Genomic DNA, 14,555 nt, shown 5'->3' with positions numbered 1-14,555 from the left:
TCTCCTGGGACTTTGGCCCAGAGTCCCCTTTCTCCCACCCCAACATCCCTCCCTGCCTCCTTCTTACCTGGTCTTTTCATGGAAGCAGTCCGGTTTGTGACTCAGTTTGGCCAAAGAAGGCCTGGGCTCCAGTCGCCTCCAGATTTGGGTGGGCCTTTCTCCCTGCCCTGAAGACCCTTCTTTCTCCTGTCCTCTCTGACACTGGCTCAGGGCCCAGTTCAGTGTATCTGGCTCCTGACTGAGCCCACACTACCTCGTCTCTTTTTCTTCCAGGGCCCGAGGCACCACAGCAGGATAGTCTCTCCAGGCCTCTCCCTTCTGACTGACCTGAGCTCCTGGGCAGCCCCATGGCTTGGCTGGCATCATCCATGAGGGAGAAACATATTCTGCCGCTTCCTCATCCCTGACACAGGACACCTGCCCAGCAGCAGACAGTGGGCCTGAGGTACATAGCTGGTGAGGCTGGGCTTGGGGTTCTTTAGAGCTGGAGGGGGCTTAGAAGTCATGGCCCCCCTTGATAGGGGAGTGAACCCAAGAAGACGAGAAAAGGGCAGGGGCCCTCCCAAGGTCCCCCAGGCAGCGCCTGTGCTGCTGGTGGGGCTCTCCATTCCTCTTGTTTGTGCCTGGGGATCTGCCTGTTGTCCCCATTAGATGGGGAGTTCCATGAGAGCAGGGACTGGTTCTCTCTGGCCTCCTTGGTAAGCCCTGCACAGAGCCCAGGGCCTGGGACAGCATGAGTGCTTGGTAGATGTTCTTTCACTGACTGACTGATGACCTCTTCTTGCCAGCTAATGAGCTCACAGTCCTGCCCTTTTCCAGATGGCACCGGAGAGAGGTGCTCGTCATTACCAGAGAGCAAAGCATAATTAAGGCTTCCAGATCCAAAGTCAGGCTGTGGCTGGTGACTCTGTGCAGCTCCCTTAACCAGGCACCTCTGAGAGATGGGTGGAGGGACTTTCCACACTGGGAGCTCTCTGTACCAGTGATCTTATGGGTCCTAGAAGACAACCGTGACAAGCAGCACCCACTTTTTACAAAAGGTCACTTCATTTCTGAGCTTATTTCTCACTGGCGGAAAACGGGGCTAACCTTCCTTGGGTTACCAGCCTGACTGGCTGTTGCAATGGGGATCTCAGTCCTGGTGAGGGAACTTCCTCCTCTGCTGCAGGTGGGAACCCTTCTTGGAGGCAGTGAGAAACTCAAGTGACTTATCTAGGGTCTCTCAGCTCCAAGGTGGGCTCTCTCCACTCCCCTGCCGTGTCTCAGCAGGATTATTATCATTATTTTTTTTGTGAGGTATTTGGGGTTAAGTGACTTGCCCAGGGTCACACAGCTAGTAAGTGTCAAGTGTCTGAGCCTGAATTTGAACCCAGGGCCTCCTGACTCCAGGGCCAGTGCTTTACTCACTGCATCAGCTAGCTGCCTCTCTCAGCAGGATTATTACAAATTCTAATTATACACGCATGCTAGTGACAGTAAACCAAACTCCAAAGGCTCGGGTCTTTTTAGCTAAAGCTCCAGCCTTGGGGAGAAGATGGAGGGAAGGACCAATACTCAAGTAGTGGAGGTCTCCAGTGGAGAGCCGTGGGGATCTGCTGTTTGACCTGTTTGTACATGACTTGGAAGGAAGCCTAAGTGGCACGCTTATGAAGTTTAGAGATGGTACCTAATTGGGAGGGGTGCACATGTTGGACTGTAGAGAGTCAGAGTCCCCCCCACCAAAGCCCCCAAACACCAACCAGACTGACAGGTTAGAGCTTTGGTCTGGGTCTAATTAGTTAATAGTCATACATCTAAAATCAATTCCTGAGTTCAAGCCATTAGGGATGACATGGCAAGACAGCAGTTTTCTATGAAGTCATCTGGGGGTCGAAGTGGAGCCCAAGGTCCATGGGATGCAGCAGCCAAGAAGGCCTTCACTGATAGAGACCAGTCCTCTGTGCCAGGGAGATAAGAGCCCTTCTGTCCTCCACCCTGGGCCAACCCGTCCAGATTACTGCCAGGGTTAAAGAATGAGGATGTTGAGAAACTGCAGGCGTCCAGAAGAGGGCTACCAAGATGGCGGAGGCCTCTGGGCCATGGCACATCCTCACATTGGTTGAAGGAATCAGGCGTGTTTGGCCTGGAGGGGAGAGGGTGCAGTGAAGACCAGAGAGCTGTGTGGTCAGTGGCAGAGGGACTAGCCTTGTTCTGCCTGGTGCTGGGGCCACAGTGGGGAAGGGGCAGCTCTTCAGGGCAGCTGGGATGACCGCTATTTGGGGTGCTCAGGGCCCAGGAGTTTTGTTTGGGTCAGCGTTGGATTGGATTCCTTGGTGTCCCTTCTGACTTCCCTCCTGGCCCCCCCTGCTGGCCCCCCCCCGCTGGCCCCCCCCACCAGATCTGACCTTTTCTTTCTGTTTTGATTATGAACTTGCCCCAGAGCAGCCAATACAAAGACTCCAGGGTCTTGAGGGCAGCACATGCATGCATATGTGTGTGCTGGGTGTGATGGGTGTGTGCCCAGGAGTTGGGCCCTACTGGTATGTACATCCTGCCTACTCTGGGCCTGGTGCTTGGGAGCATCTCACTCTGGCTCTGGCCTCAGATTCTCACATCATCCCACCATGCTCCACACCCCCCATGCTCTCCTCCCCATTCCCCCCCCCATAAGGGCCTCCTTGAAAGAATGAGCATAGTCACCCCAAACACGTGTGTATGCTGCTTAGCCTGAGCCTATGAAACTACTACTCTTTCCCATCATTTCTTGGGTGGTCCCCCAGCCCCCAGCCCCCAGCCCTGGCCCTGAATGTGATCTTTCACCTCTTGTTCTCTGCTCCCTGGGCCTGACTCCTGGGAGTTCTGTCTGCAGGAATCAAGCTGTTTTGTGGTAGGGGTCCTTGGGAAAGAGGGGGATTGGGGTACCATGGGGGGTGGGCAGACAGGCTTTCCTTCCTTGCAGCATCCCAGGGCCTTAGACCATTCCTGGAGCTGGGCCAGTAGCCCAAGGTTGGGGGGTGGGGTTTGCCCAGAATAACCATGTCCTCTCTCCTCGACCTGGCCATTGACCATCACACCCTGGTAGCTGGCCCTTGGACTGTGCATAGTCTTCTGGCTGGGGGCGTGAGGGCCTGCAGAGCCTGGTCTCACACTCATTGTCCCATGAGCTGGCTGGACAAGGGGAGGACCTTGCCAAGTCTCTGGTTACAGGTTGGCCTCCTGGGCTGGGCCCCGGTGGTAGGTGTGTCTTAGCACTGTCAGCAGGAAGGAGAAACAGCAGGGGAGGCAGAAAGGGGCAAGAAAAGGGGGGAGTGTGAAGGAGCTAGAACAGGGGCAGGTGGGGAGGGGGACACTGGAGGCCCCAGGCTGCAGGGCTGGGAAGTGTTGGGGGCCTCCCAGAGGCACAGAAGCCCTGGGTAACTTCTCTCTGCCTTCGGTGACCTTGACGAAGTCTTTTTCCCTGCTTGGGCCTCAGTCTCTCCATCTGTCCAGTGGGGTTTGGGGGTGCTGACTTGACAGTCTCTAAGCACTCAGTAACCCTGACATTTCTGAAGATAGAGAGCTAGTGAGGTGCTGAGCCCCCAACTCACCCCTTCACTTTATACTTCCCCACAGAGAATAAGGGCACCAGCAGATGCCCTCCTGTCTGAGACTTCAGGGGCTGGTCTGACCAGCCTTTGGCCCGGCATGGAGCCCAGTGTCCCGGGTGCTGGGCAGATGGCCTTCCTCAGCAACCTCCTGGCAGCTTATTCCTTCATCACCGGTAGGTGCCTTTCCTCCCTTGTGTCTGGTGTTGCTCATGGCATCATGGGGGGCATCATGGGGCAGCGGGTTTCAGGAGGCTGGCTCAGCCTCCAATCTGGTGAAGGCAGAGGGCTTCAGGGTGTAGGAGCTGTGGCTTTGCCTTGGTCTTGTTGGCAGGGCTGAGTCCTGAAGCCCACCTAATAGCTGTCTGTAACTGCCCAGGCTGGGGCTGTGAGGCCTTGGCAGAGCAGGATTCATGCTTGGCTGCCCCTTCTCTGTGCCAAACCTGCAGCCTCGTTCTGGGCCCTGCCTTGGTGCCCCTGAGAGTCTGACTGATGAAGGCAACATGCCTCCCTACCCTAGCCAGGGGCATGAGGGGCATAGCAGTGCCCGGGACTGGCCTTGCAGGAGCTCAGTCAGGGCCCAGGCTGCTGGGGGGAGGGTCCTGAGACAGGAGAACTGACCATTCATTCATGCATTCATTCATTTCTTCATTCATTCCTGTTTACTTATACATGGACACAAAATGGTCTCTGCTGGCAGAATGCCATCTCCTGGAATTCAGGGATGGTTTCATCATTGTCTAGCACAGGGCCACCACAGAGCCACAGCTGCTTCATAGATTCATGGTAATCCACTGATGAGTTCCTCTGATAGGTGTTATGAAACACTTTCTGGGACCTGGTCGGCCCCATCTGGATGTGAGGATATAGCCCTGGGAAACTTTAGGGGTGGAGGGAAACTGGTTGGCACCCCCAGTGGGCCTTGGCTTGCCTGACCCCTGACTGGTTTTCCTGGTGGATTGTGGCCCCAGCCACTTGTTTTCTCTTGGGATGTTTCTGGAGGTGCTAGGAGTATGGCTTGGAGAAGGTGTCAGTGACCCCCAGGCCCCTAGGCCTCGAGGCCTAGGGGCTCTTCTTCTCTCAGTTGCTGCCTCCTCAGAATCAGATTTCTGTTTCTATGCACCCATCTTTGACGCTGATGCTGCCCCTTGACACCTTCCCTCAAATGCCCTCAGGCAGCTTCTGTTTGAATTGTGGCAGACTTTGCCCCTGACTGGTCTCCAGGGAACCCAAAAGAGAACAAACCGTTCTTTATTGAACAAACTGACAGAGCAGGTGGAGGTGGTGCCTAGACTGCCCTAGGGAGCTGGGGAGGTGTGGCCATCCAGGGAGATCTGTCACATGGAAGCTGGCTTAGCCTCCTCTACCTGGCCCTGAGGACCTACTTGGGAGTGAGGGGGAGAAGCCCAGAGACACAAAGGTTGGGGAAGCCTCCCTCAGCATAAGAGCTGACCCCGTGTGGAGTGAGTGGCCTTGGGAGGTGGCTGGATCCACTTCCCTGCAGGGCTTCCCACAAAAGCTGGGTGCCACTGCTTGGATTGGGGATCCTTGTTCAGAGTCTGCATGGCTGCAATGATGCAATTCCAGGTGGTGATCTAGACGCTGTGAAATGGCATCCTGGGACTGGGTGAGAGGCTAGCATCATCTGCCAGCCTCAGTGGGCCCTGGCCCTTGGTGCTTGGGGTCCAGGAAGGGTCTCCAGGGGAGGCGTGTGTTTCCTGGCCCTAGGCCTTATGTCATGGCTATCAGTGCTGGCCCTGGTTACCAGAGGCCACAGAAAAGCTGGTCTCGGAAGGGACTCAGACATTTGTTTCCAGCTTTCTACCTACCCCCAGGGTCCAGAGCCTAGCAGCCAAGTCCCAGCTTCCTCCTCTGCCTGGACCAGATGGTCCCTAAGGTTCCATCCCACCCAGGCAGTCTGTGATTCTGTCTGGTGCCCTGTGCCAGGCTGCTGCCCTTCCATGTGTGGAGATAGCCAGCTAGGCTTAGTAGCAGAGCGCATTTAGGGTTGGGGTTAGGGTAAGGGTTAGACAGAGGCTGCAGGAAGCTCACCAGAGCAATGTATTTATTTTTATTTAGGAAGGGGAAGAGCTGACAATAGCATTGAGTGCTCCAGTGACAGACATTTCCTGGGGAATTCCTGGGCCCCCAGCTGACCAGAGCCTGCCCTTAGCCATCAGGGTGACTCAAGTCACAAGGTACTGGAGAAAAGAAAAACCTGCAGCCTCATGGGAGGCATGGGAGAGGAGCAGAGATGAGGGACCCCCACCATGGGGACTGACTGACTCTCCTCTCCAGGACCTTCCTCCTCTAGTCTGAATGGTGCTCATGAAAGGCAGACATTCAGGCAGGTAGACAGACAGACAGTCACACAGACAGATAGGCAGACAGACAGGCAGGTAGACAGACAGACAGACAGATAGGCAAGCAGGCAGGCAGACAGACAGACAGACCAACAGACAGACAGACGGACAGGCAGGCAGGCAGGCAGGCAGACGACAGACAGACAGGTAGGTAGGCAGACAGGCAGACAGACAGGCAGGCAGGCAGACAGGCAAGCAGACAAACAGACAGACAGACGGACAGGTAGGAAGACAGACAGGCAGACAGACAGTCACGCAGACAGACAGGCAGACAGACAGGCAGGCAGGCAGACAGGCAAGCAGACAGACAGACAGACAGACGGACAGGTAGGAAGACAGACAGGCAGACAGACAGTCACGCAGACAGACAGGTAGACAGACAGACCAGCAGGCAGGCAGGCAGGCAGACAGACAGACAGGCAGACAGACAGTCACACAGACAGACAGACAGGTAGGCAGACAGACAGTCACACAGACAGACAGACAGGTAGGCAGACAGACAGTCAGACAGACAGACGGGCAGGTAGGCAGACAGACAGACAGGCAAGCAGGCAGGCAGACAGGCAGGCACACAGACAGACAGACAGGCAGGCAGGCAGGTGGACAGACAGACGGGCAGACAGACAGACAGTCAGGCAGGTAGACAGACAGACAGACAGACAGGTAGGCAGGTAGGCAGACAGACAATTATGCAGACAGACAGGCAGGCAGGCAGACAGACAGACAGGCAGATAGACCGACAGGCAGGCAGGCAGGCTGACAGACAGTCATGCAGACAGGCAGGCAGGCAGACAGGCAGGTAGACAAACAGACAGGCATGCAGGTAGCCAGACAGACAGATAGACAGACAGGCAGACAGACCAGCAGGCAGGCAGGTAGGCAAACAGGCAGGCAGGCAGGTAGGCAGGCATGGCATCAGTCTTCACAGCCCTCCTGGCCCCTGATGTGAGGAGGTGAGTTTGGCATAGCCTAGGGTGACTACAGAGCCAAAGCTAGGGTAAGGGCGGGCCCTGGGCACCTCTGTGTGCCAGGCTGCACCTGTTTAAGCTTTTCCCCAGGGTCTGGATAACAGCTTGGAGAACAGCACCATGGTAGAATAAGGGAGAACTACAGCGAGGGATGGCAGAGGGTCTACACAGGCTGGAGCTGAACCAAGCAGGACCAGTTCCATCCCATTCCACTCAATAAGCATTGCATAAGTGCCTTCTGTATGCTTGGCACAGTGTTTGGTTCTGGGGGTACAAGGACAATAACAAAAACCTGCTCCTGCCTCCAAGGCAAGGCCAAGGGACAGACACCACAGGTAAATAGGGCCAGAATCTTAGAGGAAAGAGGGAGGGAGTGCTGAGAGCTAGGTAATCAGGGAAGGCTTCCTGTAGGAGGTGGTGCCCAAGCTGGCCTTAAGAGAATTAAAGAACCCTAAGAGGAAGTGGGGCAAGAAGGGAGTGCATTCTAGCCCTGGGGTCTGGCGTGTGGGTCAGGAGGAAGACCACCTGGGTTGAAGCACATGTTACATGAAGATAGCCCAATAGGAGTTTGTATTTTGTCCTGGACATGGTAGGGAGCCATTGAACCTTCTTGGACAGGGCTGTGATGTGGTATTGTTCCTTAGGAAGATAGTTTTGGCAGTGGCACGGAGGATGGATGGGTGAGGGAGAGCTAGAAGGGCGAGACAATTATGAGAATAGTCTGACTGGGAGGGAGGAGGGTCTGAAGTCAAGCATTGGCTGTGGGAGTGGAGATAAGAGGATGGAGATGTGGTGGAGGCTGGATTGACAAGATACTGGGATTGATTGTATGGAAGAGTAACTCCCTTGGGTTATTGGGAAGGTGATGAGGTCCTGAAGAGGAAGGCAGGAGGCTTCTGGGAAAGGCTCTTTGGGATGCTGATAGAGTATGAGCCAGTGTCTGAAACGAAACAGGGATCGATGCAGAATTAATGCCTGAATAACAGTGATGAGATTTCCAAGATGGCAGAGGCATGACTAGGGAACAGACTGCCTGAGAAGGGTGGGTTCAGTGGTTGTATCAGTAAGGCAATAATCACGACATAGATGATAATTGTAAATATGCCTATGTAGTTCTGTATCACAAAATATGAGACTCTCCATATAGAAGGTAAAAGAAGTAAATGATTTATTCAGACACCAAAGAACCCGATCCCAAAACCAATAAGTCCAACCCATCCAAGCAGCAAGCAAATTCCAGAACCAGTAAGTCCATTTTATAATAACAGCAAAGAACCTAAAACACAAGATCACAGCAGGGAGCCAAGCCATCTCATAACCTTCCCACCCCCTGCTGGGGCCTTGCCACCAACAATCACTCACAGCACAACCAGCACATGTCTGCTCTCTCCCTCAGCTCTAACCTACTCTGAGCAGTTCCTGCTCTACCCTTCTGGTTCTTCTCCTTCAGCAAGCTCCTCCTACCACATGTGACTTAGGCTTCCTGTGACATAAGCAGGTCACATGGGCCTATTAATGGGTGGGAAAGAGCTTCAAATTTAAATTACCATTAAAGTGGCTTACAAGTTCACTCTGAGTCAGCAGTGGGGTCCCCAATATCCCAGGGGCTCTGGAATCTCATTGATTCTTTCCTATCCTTCAAGACTCTTGTCTATGTTCTTCCAAAAGTCCTCCATAGGAATTCCACTCTGCACTTCCTCCTTCATATACCTTGTCTATCTATCCCTCAACACCCTCATCATTGAATCTGACCCTCTGAAGGTCCAAGTAGACCACCATCTTTGAGGGAAAAAAGTTTGTTCCAATGATTTTTGCAAATCTTCTCCATTTTTCTTCTGTTTTTAGCTCTCCCCTTTTTGTCCTTCAGTGTCCTCAATGGCTTTGCTTAGTTGAATATCTTGCCAGGCTTTCTTTAAATGGGATTTCCTTTCTCCTGCTTCTCTGGGCTTATGAGGTGCACTACAATCCACATCCTTCTTTGCAAGACTTTACAGATGAGTTTATAGTCTAACCTGGTGTTGCGTTAGGCCTCCCTCTCTGTCTGGGAAGTAAGCCCGATGTTTGCTGACTCTCATCCTTTCCAGGGTCCTTTGGTCTCCCTGCTATGGTGGTTGATTTACAGTTATTGAACCTCCAGATAAAACCATTACATTTGGCATTGTTATTATTGGTCCTTTCTATTTTTGGTTTTCTATAGTTCAGGGTTAAGTCATTTCATTTGAACACCATCTCTTTTTCTCACTATTATTCTTTCTTAGTTTTTTTTTTTTTAAATAATTAATCTCTTGGTAAGTACTCAGATGGATCAGGTGTGATTCGGCTGAGCTGCATTCAGAGAGGCCCAGGGCTCAGGAGGGAGGTGAGAGCCCCTCCATCATCTGCCTTGCTTAGACCACACCTGGAGTACTTGTTTGGGTCTGGGTATCAAGGCTTGAGGAGGAGGTTAATAAGTGGCAGAATGGCAGCCTTTTAGCAAGGCGTTGTCTTCAGAAGCAGTGGGCAGCCTGGCCAGGGGTCTGGGATGGGGAAGCTAGAAGATGGCATGACCCCCCTCCCCACCAGGTGGGACACGGGCTGCTCAGGTATCTGAGAGGGTGTCCTGTGGAAGGGCCAAACTTGTTCTGTTTGGAGAAGAGGCAGATTCAGGCTCCAAGTCAGGAAAACCTGTGCAACTATGAGTCTGTCCCAGGGTGCAGTTGGGGGTGCTGAAGCCCGTTGGATGTCTTCCAGCTTGTCTTCCATCTTGCGTACGGGCTTCTTGGTGAGATGTAGGTTGGACATCATGGTGGGGGGTCATGGGCGCCCACCTGGCTATGAGGTCCTTGGCTCTGTGAATAGAACTCTGCTTCTAACACACCCATCAGGCCAGCATGGTGGATTCAGAGAGCCCTCTAGTGGAGAGACTGGGCCAGGAGCGATGGGCCTCCCACTCAAACCATTGGCTCCTGACCCAGCCCAGGGGTGGGTGGGTTACTTTGGGTTGTGATCACAGTGAGCTCTGGATCGGCCCTGCAGCCACCCAGGCCTGGTTATCAGAGGAGAGCCCTGGAACATCCCTGGGGGAATTGTTGGATAATCCCTAGCCTGATGTTCCTGGCCAGGGATCCCTGGACTCCCACAGCATTAAGCTTCTGAATTTCTGGCCAAGATGGGTTTGGGGTGACCAGATCCCTGGAGTTGGAAGGGCCCCTGAGGCTACCTAGTCTGAAGGGGCGCTACTTTATGGAAGGGGAAGCAGAGGAAGGCCAGTAAGGGAGGGGATTGGCCCCTGGGACCTTCTGCAGGACTGGCTGGTCCCTTAGAGGTGGATGCTGGGCTCTGCCATTGGCCCTCAGAGGCTGCTGGGGCTGCTTCAAGAGTACAGTCAATTGTGGGGTCCCAAATCCTGAGCCACCCATGCCACATCCAGCCTCTCCTCCCAGTGAGGGACCCCTTCTGCCCCCAGGGGGAAGCCCACCACCCCTGAGGGGCAGACACAGCCCACCTTCATCTGGAGTCAGACATCCAGACTACCTGGCTCTGTGAGTACTCTCCTTGGGACCTCTCTGAGCCTCAGTTTTCACATCTGTAAATGGGGGGTGGTGCTGCTGGTCTGTAAGACACTGCTCTTTCTGTTTTGTGTCCTTGCAAGTCTTCCTTTGTTTGTTTGGGCCTGTGATTGATCACTCCCTCTGCCAGTGCAGATGGGCACTAGGCTGCACTTTAGAGTATTTCAGGTGTTGTGTAGGGCACAGAGAAGTTAGGGGACTAGCCTAGGGTCACATAGCCTGGTGGGAAGGGTTAAAGGGAGAACTGCACCTTGGTTTTCCCAAATCCAGGATATGAATCCTCTCCCCAGACCCCCTCTTGTCTTTCTTGTCACTGAAACCCTTCATACTTCAGGTGAAGCGTCTCCTCTGTGGTCTAGAGAGAGGTCCTCAGGCGCAGGATGCCACTTCAGAGGCCTCCCCCAGATTTCCCTGAAAATTACCTCGTAGGTATTCCATAAATCTTTGCTATCTGTTTTCATGGGTAGAACCCCAGGAAGGGCACGAAAGAGAGAAGGAGGAGAGAGGTGGTCATCAGCTCCGGGCCCACTAGCTGTGCCTTCTTCCAGGCCCTGCCGAGCTGGCCCTAGGCTTTGGAACAGGTCTCTCCTCTGCTCTCCCAAGCCTCTGTGCCTGGAGGTCCCCCTCCAGCCCAGCCTTTTCCCTGAGCCAGGCTGTTGTTGCTGTCCTTTCTGGGAGTGTCAGCTGGCCCAAAGGCTTGGATCTCCTGTGGCAAGCAAGGTTTGGGACCTGGCTGTGGATGTGGACTATCTCTCCACGCTTTAAATATCTGGGAGATGAGCAAACAGGCTCAGCAGGGAGGCCGGAAACATTTTACTGTTAGCCTGAGGAGCCTCTGGGCCAGTCACCAGCCGGGAGCGAGGCACATACAGACAAGGAGAGGGGTTGGCGTATGCAGACGAGGGAGAGGACCTGTGACCCGGCTGGGGGCTTCTGCATGGGGCTAGGAGGCGTCCTAGGATAATATTTTTACTGCTGGCATTTGACAATTTTGAGCTTTGCTTAGGATTTAGCTCCTTTTGCTCCAAAGTCCTCTTGGCTAATTCAGAGATAGAGGTGGGCATCGCCAGCCAGAGTGGGTGGCAGAGACTGAGAGGTTCACAGAAAGGGCTGTACGGCTTGTTTTGGGGCTCATCGGGGAAACTCAGGTGAGGCAGAAAGTTCAGAAAAGTAGGAGGGTTCAAGGGGTGGGATTGGGGAACCTGACCCTGGAGATTGGCCCTTTGCTAGAGCCCAAGGATGTGTGAGTGGGGAGGAGCAGGAAGAGGGCAGAAAGCAGTCACAGCGCCTAGGATCACCTGGCATTAGCCCTTGGCTCTAGTTCCCCCTTCCCCCATAGCATGAGAGGTCTATCGTATAAAGCCAATCCAAGCCAGACCTGGCTTTGAGCCTCCCTTCCCAGGAAGCCTTTGGCGCAGGGGCTTGGTGGGGAAACTCTGGACAGAGCCAGGGTCACTGGAGTCAGGCAGTGCTTGTGGGGGTGGTAGTAGCATGATGCTGGGCAGCTGGAGATAGGAGTCCTAAGCATGAACTATTCCCTACTCAGAAGGAGCTTACATTCTAATGGGCCAGACATTTTATATTTATATTTTATATTTATATTTATATCTATATACATCTATATTTAAATATAGACAGCAGAAATAAAAGGAGAATAAAGACAGACAAATACAAAGTAATTCTGTACTAGGTCTTGAGGGAAGGGGGTTGGGGGAGAAGGCAGAACGGGAGTGGTGGGGGCCGCCCCCGCGCTCCCATGTCATTTGGGTGTGAGCCAGGTGCACTGTCCCTGCCTCTCTTCCTCTTGCAGAGCACCCCGAACGAGCTGCCCTGTGCTTCGTGTCCGGCGTGTGCGTGGGGCTGTTGCTCACGCTGGCCGCCCTGGTGGTGACAATCTCCTGCCGAGCTGACTGCCAGCAGCCCCACGGAAAGAAGGGCCTGGTTGGGCGCCGGAGCCGCAGCAGCGACCTCAGCGACAGCGACAGCGCCAGTGACAGTGAGGAGGACAGCGGCAGCGGCTGCTCGGGCTCCTCGGACGGGTCCACGCGTAGGCCCTGGCTCTTTGAGCGCCCACCCCACAGGAACGTATTCACGTCCGCCGAGGAGCTGGAGCGGGCGCAGCGGCTGGAGGAGAGAGAGCGCATTATCCGCGAGATCTGGCTGAACGGGCAGCCCGACGGACCAGCCCTGGCCCCCGCCCCGGCCACCCGCAGCCTGAACCGCTACTACTGAGGGCAGGGCCCGGATGGGGCCACGGGAAGAGGGGCAAGAGTGTGAGGAGGGGGCAGCGCATCATCGTCGAGATCCGGCTGAACTAGCAGGCCGGCTGCGCGGCCCCAGCCCCAGCCACTCACAGCACAAACCGCTACTATTGAGGGGCGGAGTGGGGCCCGAAAGGGGCTGGTATGCCCCAGGGACTCAGCCTGAACCTTGGCCTTGGTCCCAGGCCCTAGCCTGGACCGAGCCTGTGTCCCCTGACAGCTACCAACCACCCTGCAGTGCAGGGACTTCCTGTCTTGTCAGTCAGTCGCCTTCTACCCTCCTGGAAGCAGTGAGCACAGGGTCCCTGCCCAAAGCACCCCCCTCCCCTGGGCCACACCCTAGGCAGAGGGGCTGGAGAAAGGGCTGATCGTCAGCCCCTTTCTCTTCTTTTTCCTACTCCTCCTACTTCCCCTAATTTCAGGGTAAGTTCGGTTAGGTGGGGTGAAGGGCCCTGGCTCAGGTCTCACATCCCCTCCCTGCTCCAGCCAGTGCTCTGCTCTCTGTAGGCAGGGTGATGGGCAACCATCTAAGGTAGACGTCACCCAGCCCTCCGTCCCTGGAATTCCTCGCAATGAAAGGCCTGCCCCGGTTAGAGAAGACTGCTCGAGAGCTTCCTACTGAGGAGCCCCTGGGACTCTGGAGTCGGGTAGCTTCAGGGCTCTCCTCAGGGACTGCCCTCTGTTAGGTTGATGGGTGGGCTCGGAGCGTGGAGAATGGTGCAGTGAACCCCCTCAGGAAGGCTTCTTTCTCAGGACCCAGAGATGTGCCCCCCCACCCCAATCTCGGTGTTCCCTCAGCTCTGTGACTTTGGCCAAAGGTATGGAGACCTCGGGTCGGGGCATGTTTCTCACTTCTCCTGAAGGGGCTGAATGGTCACTAAGTGATGAGCTCAGAGCAAGTTTCAGTTTTGGTCTAAATGTAAGATGGTGAGTGTATGAGTGTGTGAGTGTGTTCACGTGTGTGTATGAGTGCCTGCGTGTGCGTGCATGTGTGTGTGAGTGCATGCGTGAGTGTGAGCGTGTTTGCATGTGTGTGCACATGCATGCAAACGTGTATCCCTGGGGGGGTGTGCGTGATTGCATGTGTGCGTACATGCATATGTTCGTGTGTGTGCGCGCGCGTGTGTGTGACAGACGGACGAGGGAGAGACCCATCTGTGAATACAAACATCTGAGGATGCCCCGGGTCAGTCCGTCAGCCTCTGTGCCTTGGTCCTGGTCAGACAATGGTCTTCTCATGAATATAAATGCACATTGTTTTATATATTTTATTAAAAAAAAAGAATCAGCCAAGAAAAGCTTTGTTTTTATCTGAACGATATGAGCGCTGTGGGCTGGAAGCAGTGATCTGATCTCTTTTTCCTGTCCCTTCATGTGCGTACCCCCTTCACCAAGGGGTTTAGAGGAGAACCAGAGAAATGCCCTTTGGGAAAGAGACCTCTCCCTCAGCAAGATGGATGAGCTCCTGCACTGAAGCAAATCCAGGCTAAAGGCCTCTGGCTGAATGTCTCCCATTGGGGGAGGGACTCCCCTGAGTCTCCTCTGGCTATTCCTCCCCTCCACCTTCCTCTCCCACCTTGTCTCCTCCTCTTCCTCTCTTTCCTCCTGTTCTTCCTCCCTTTCCTCTTGCCTTCTTTTCCTCCCTTCCTTTTCCTTTTTTGTTCTTCCTCTTCTTCCTGTTCCTCCTCCTCCTGCTGTACCTCCTTCTCTCTCAAGCAATTCCCTGAACTTCCTTCAGCACCATCTCCTGCCTTCTCAATGACATTTCTGTCCAAGCCAGCAGGGTCATTAAGCACCTGTATGCAGGACTCTGTGTTCAGTCTTGGGGCTACACAGCCTCATGCCCTCAGTT

At 54.4% G+C, this 14,555-nt stretch overlaps 1 protein-coding gene across 4 annotated transcripts in view; it reads left to right on the top strand.

Annotated features, from left to right (window-relative positions):
* The window catches only part of EVA1A (eva-1 homolog A, regulator of programmed cell death), a 29,250-nt gene extending 15,133 nt beyond the window's left edge, over window positions 1-14,117 (top strand). For 2 of the 4 annotated variants that reach the window (XM_036751300.1, XM_036751299.1), the window contains 3 exons: window positions 274-445; window positions 3,592-3,739; window positions 12,253-14,115. In XM_036751300.1, the coding sequence (XP_036607195.1) occupies window positions 3,664-3,739; window positions 12,253-12,674 (498 nt within the window). In that variant the 5' untranslated portion in view covers window positions 274-445; window positions 3,592-3,663 and the 3' untranslated portion in view covers window positions 12,675-14,115. Of the gene's footprint in view, window positions 1-273; window positions 446-3,121; window positions 3,218-3,591; window positions 3,740-12,252 lie in introns of those variants that run through there. The other 2 variants (XM_036751298.1, XM_036751301.1) reach the window with 2 other exon arrangements.
* Window positions 14,118-14,555: the final 438 nt, after the last annotated feature.

Source organism: Trichosurus vulpecula, chromosome 3 (assembly GCF_011100635.1).
Source record: "Trichosurus vulpecula isolate mTriVul1 chromosome 3, mTriVul1.pri, whole genome shotgun sequence".
NCBI lineage: Eukaryota > Metazoa > Chordata > Mammalia > Diprotodontia > Phalangeridae > Trichosurus > Trichosurus vulpecula.
The sequence above is the reverse complement of the archived record's forward strand: the minus strand, read 5'-3'. Positions and strand labels throughout refer to the sequence as shown.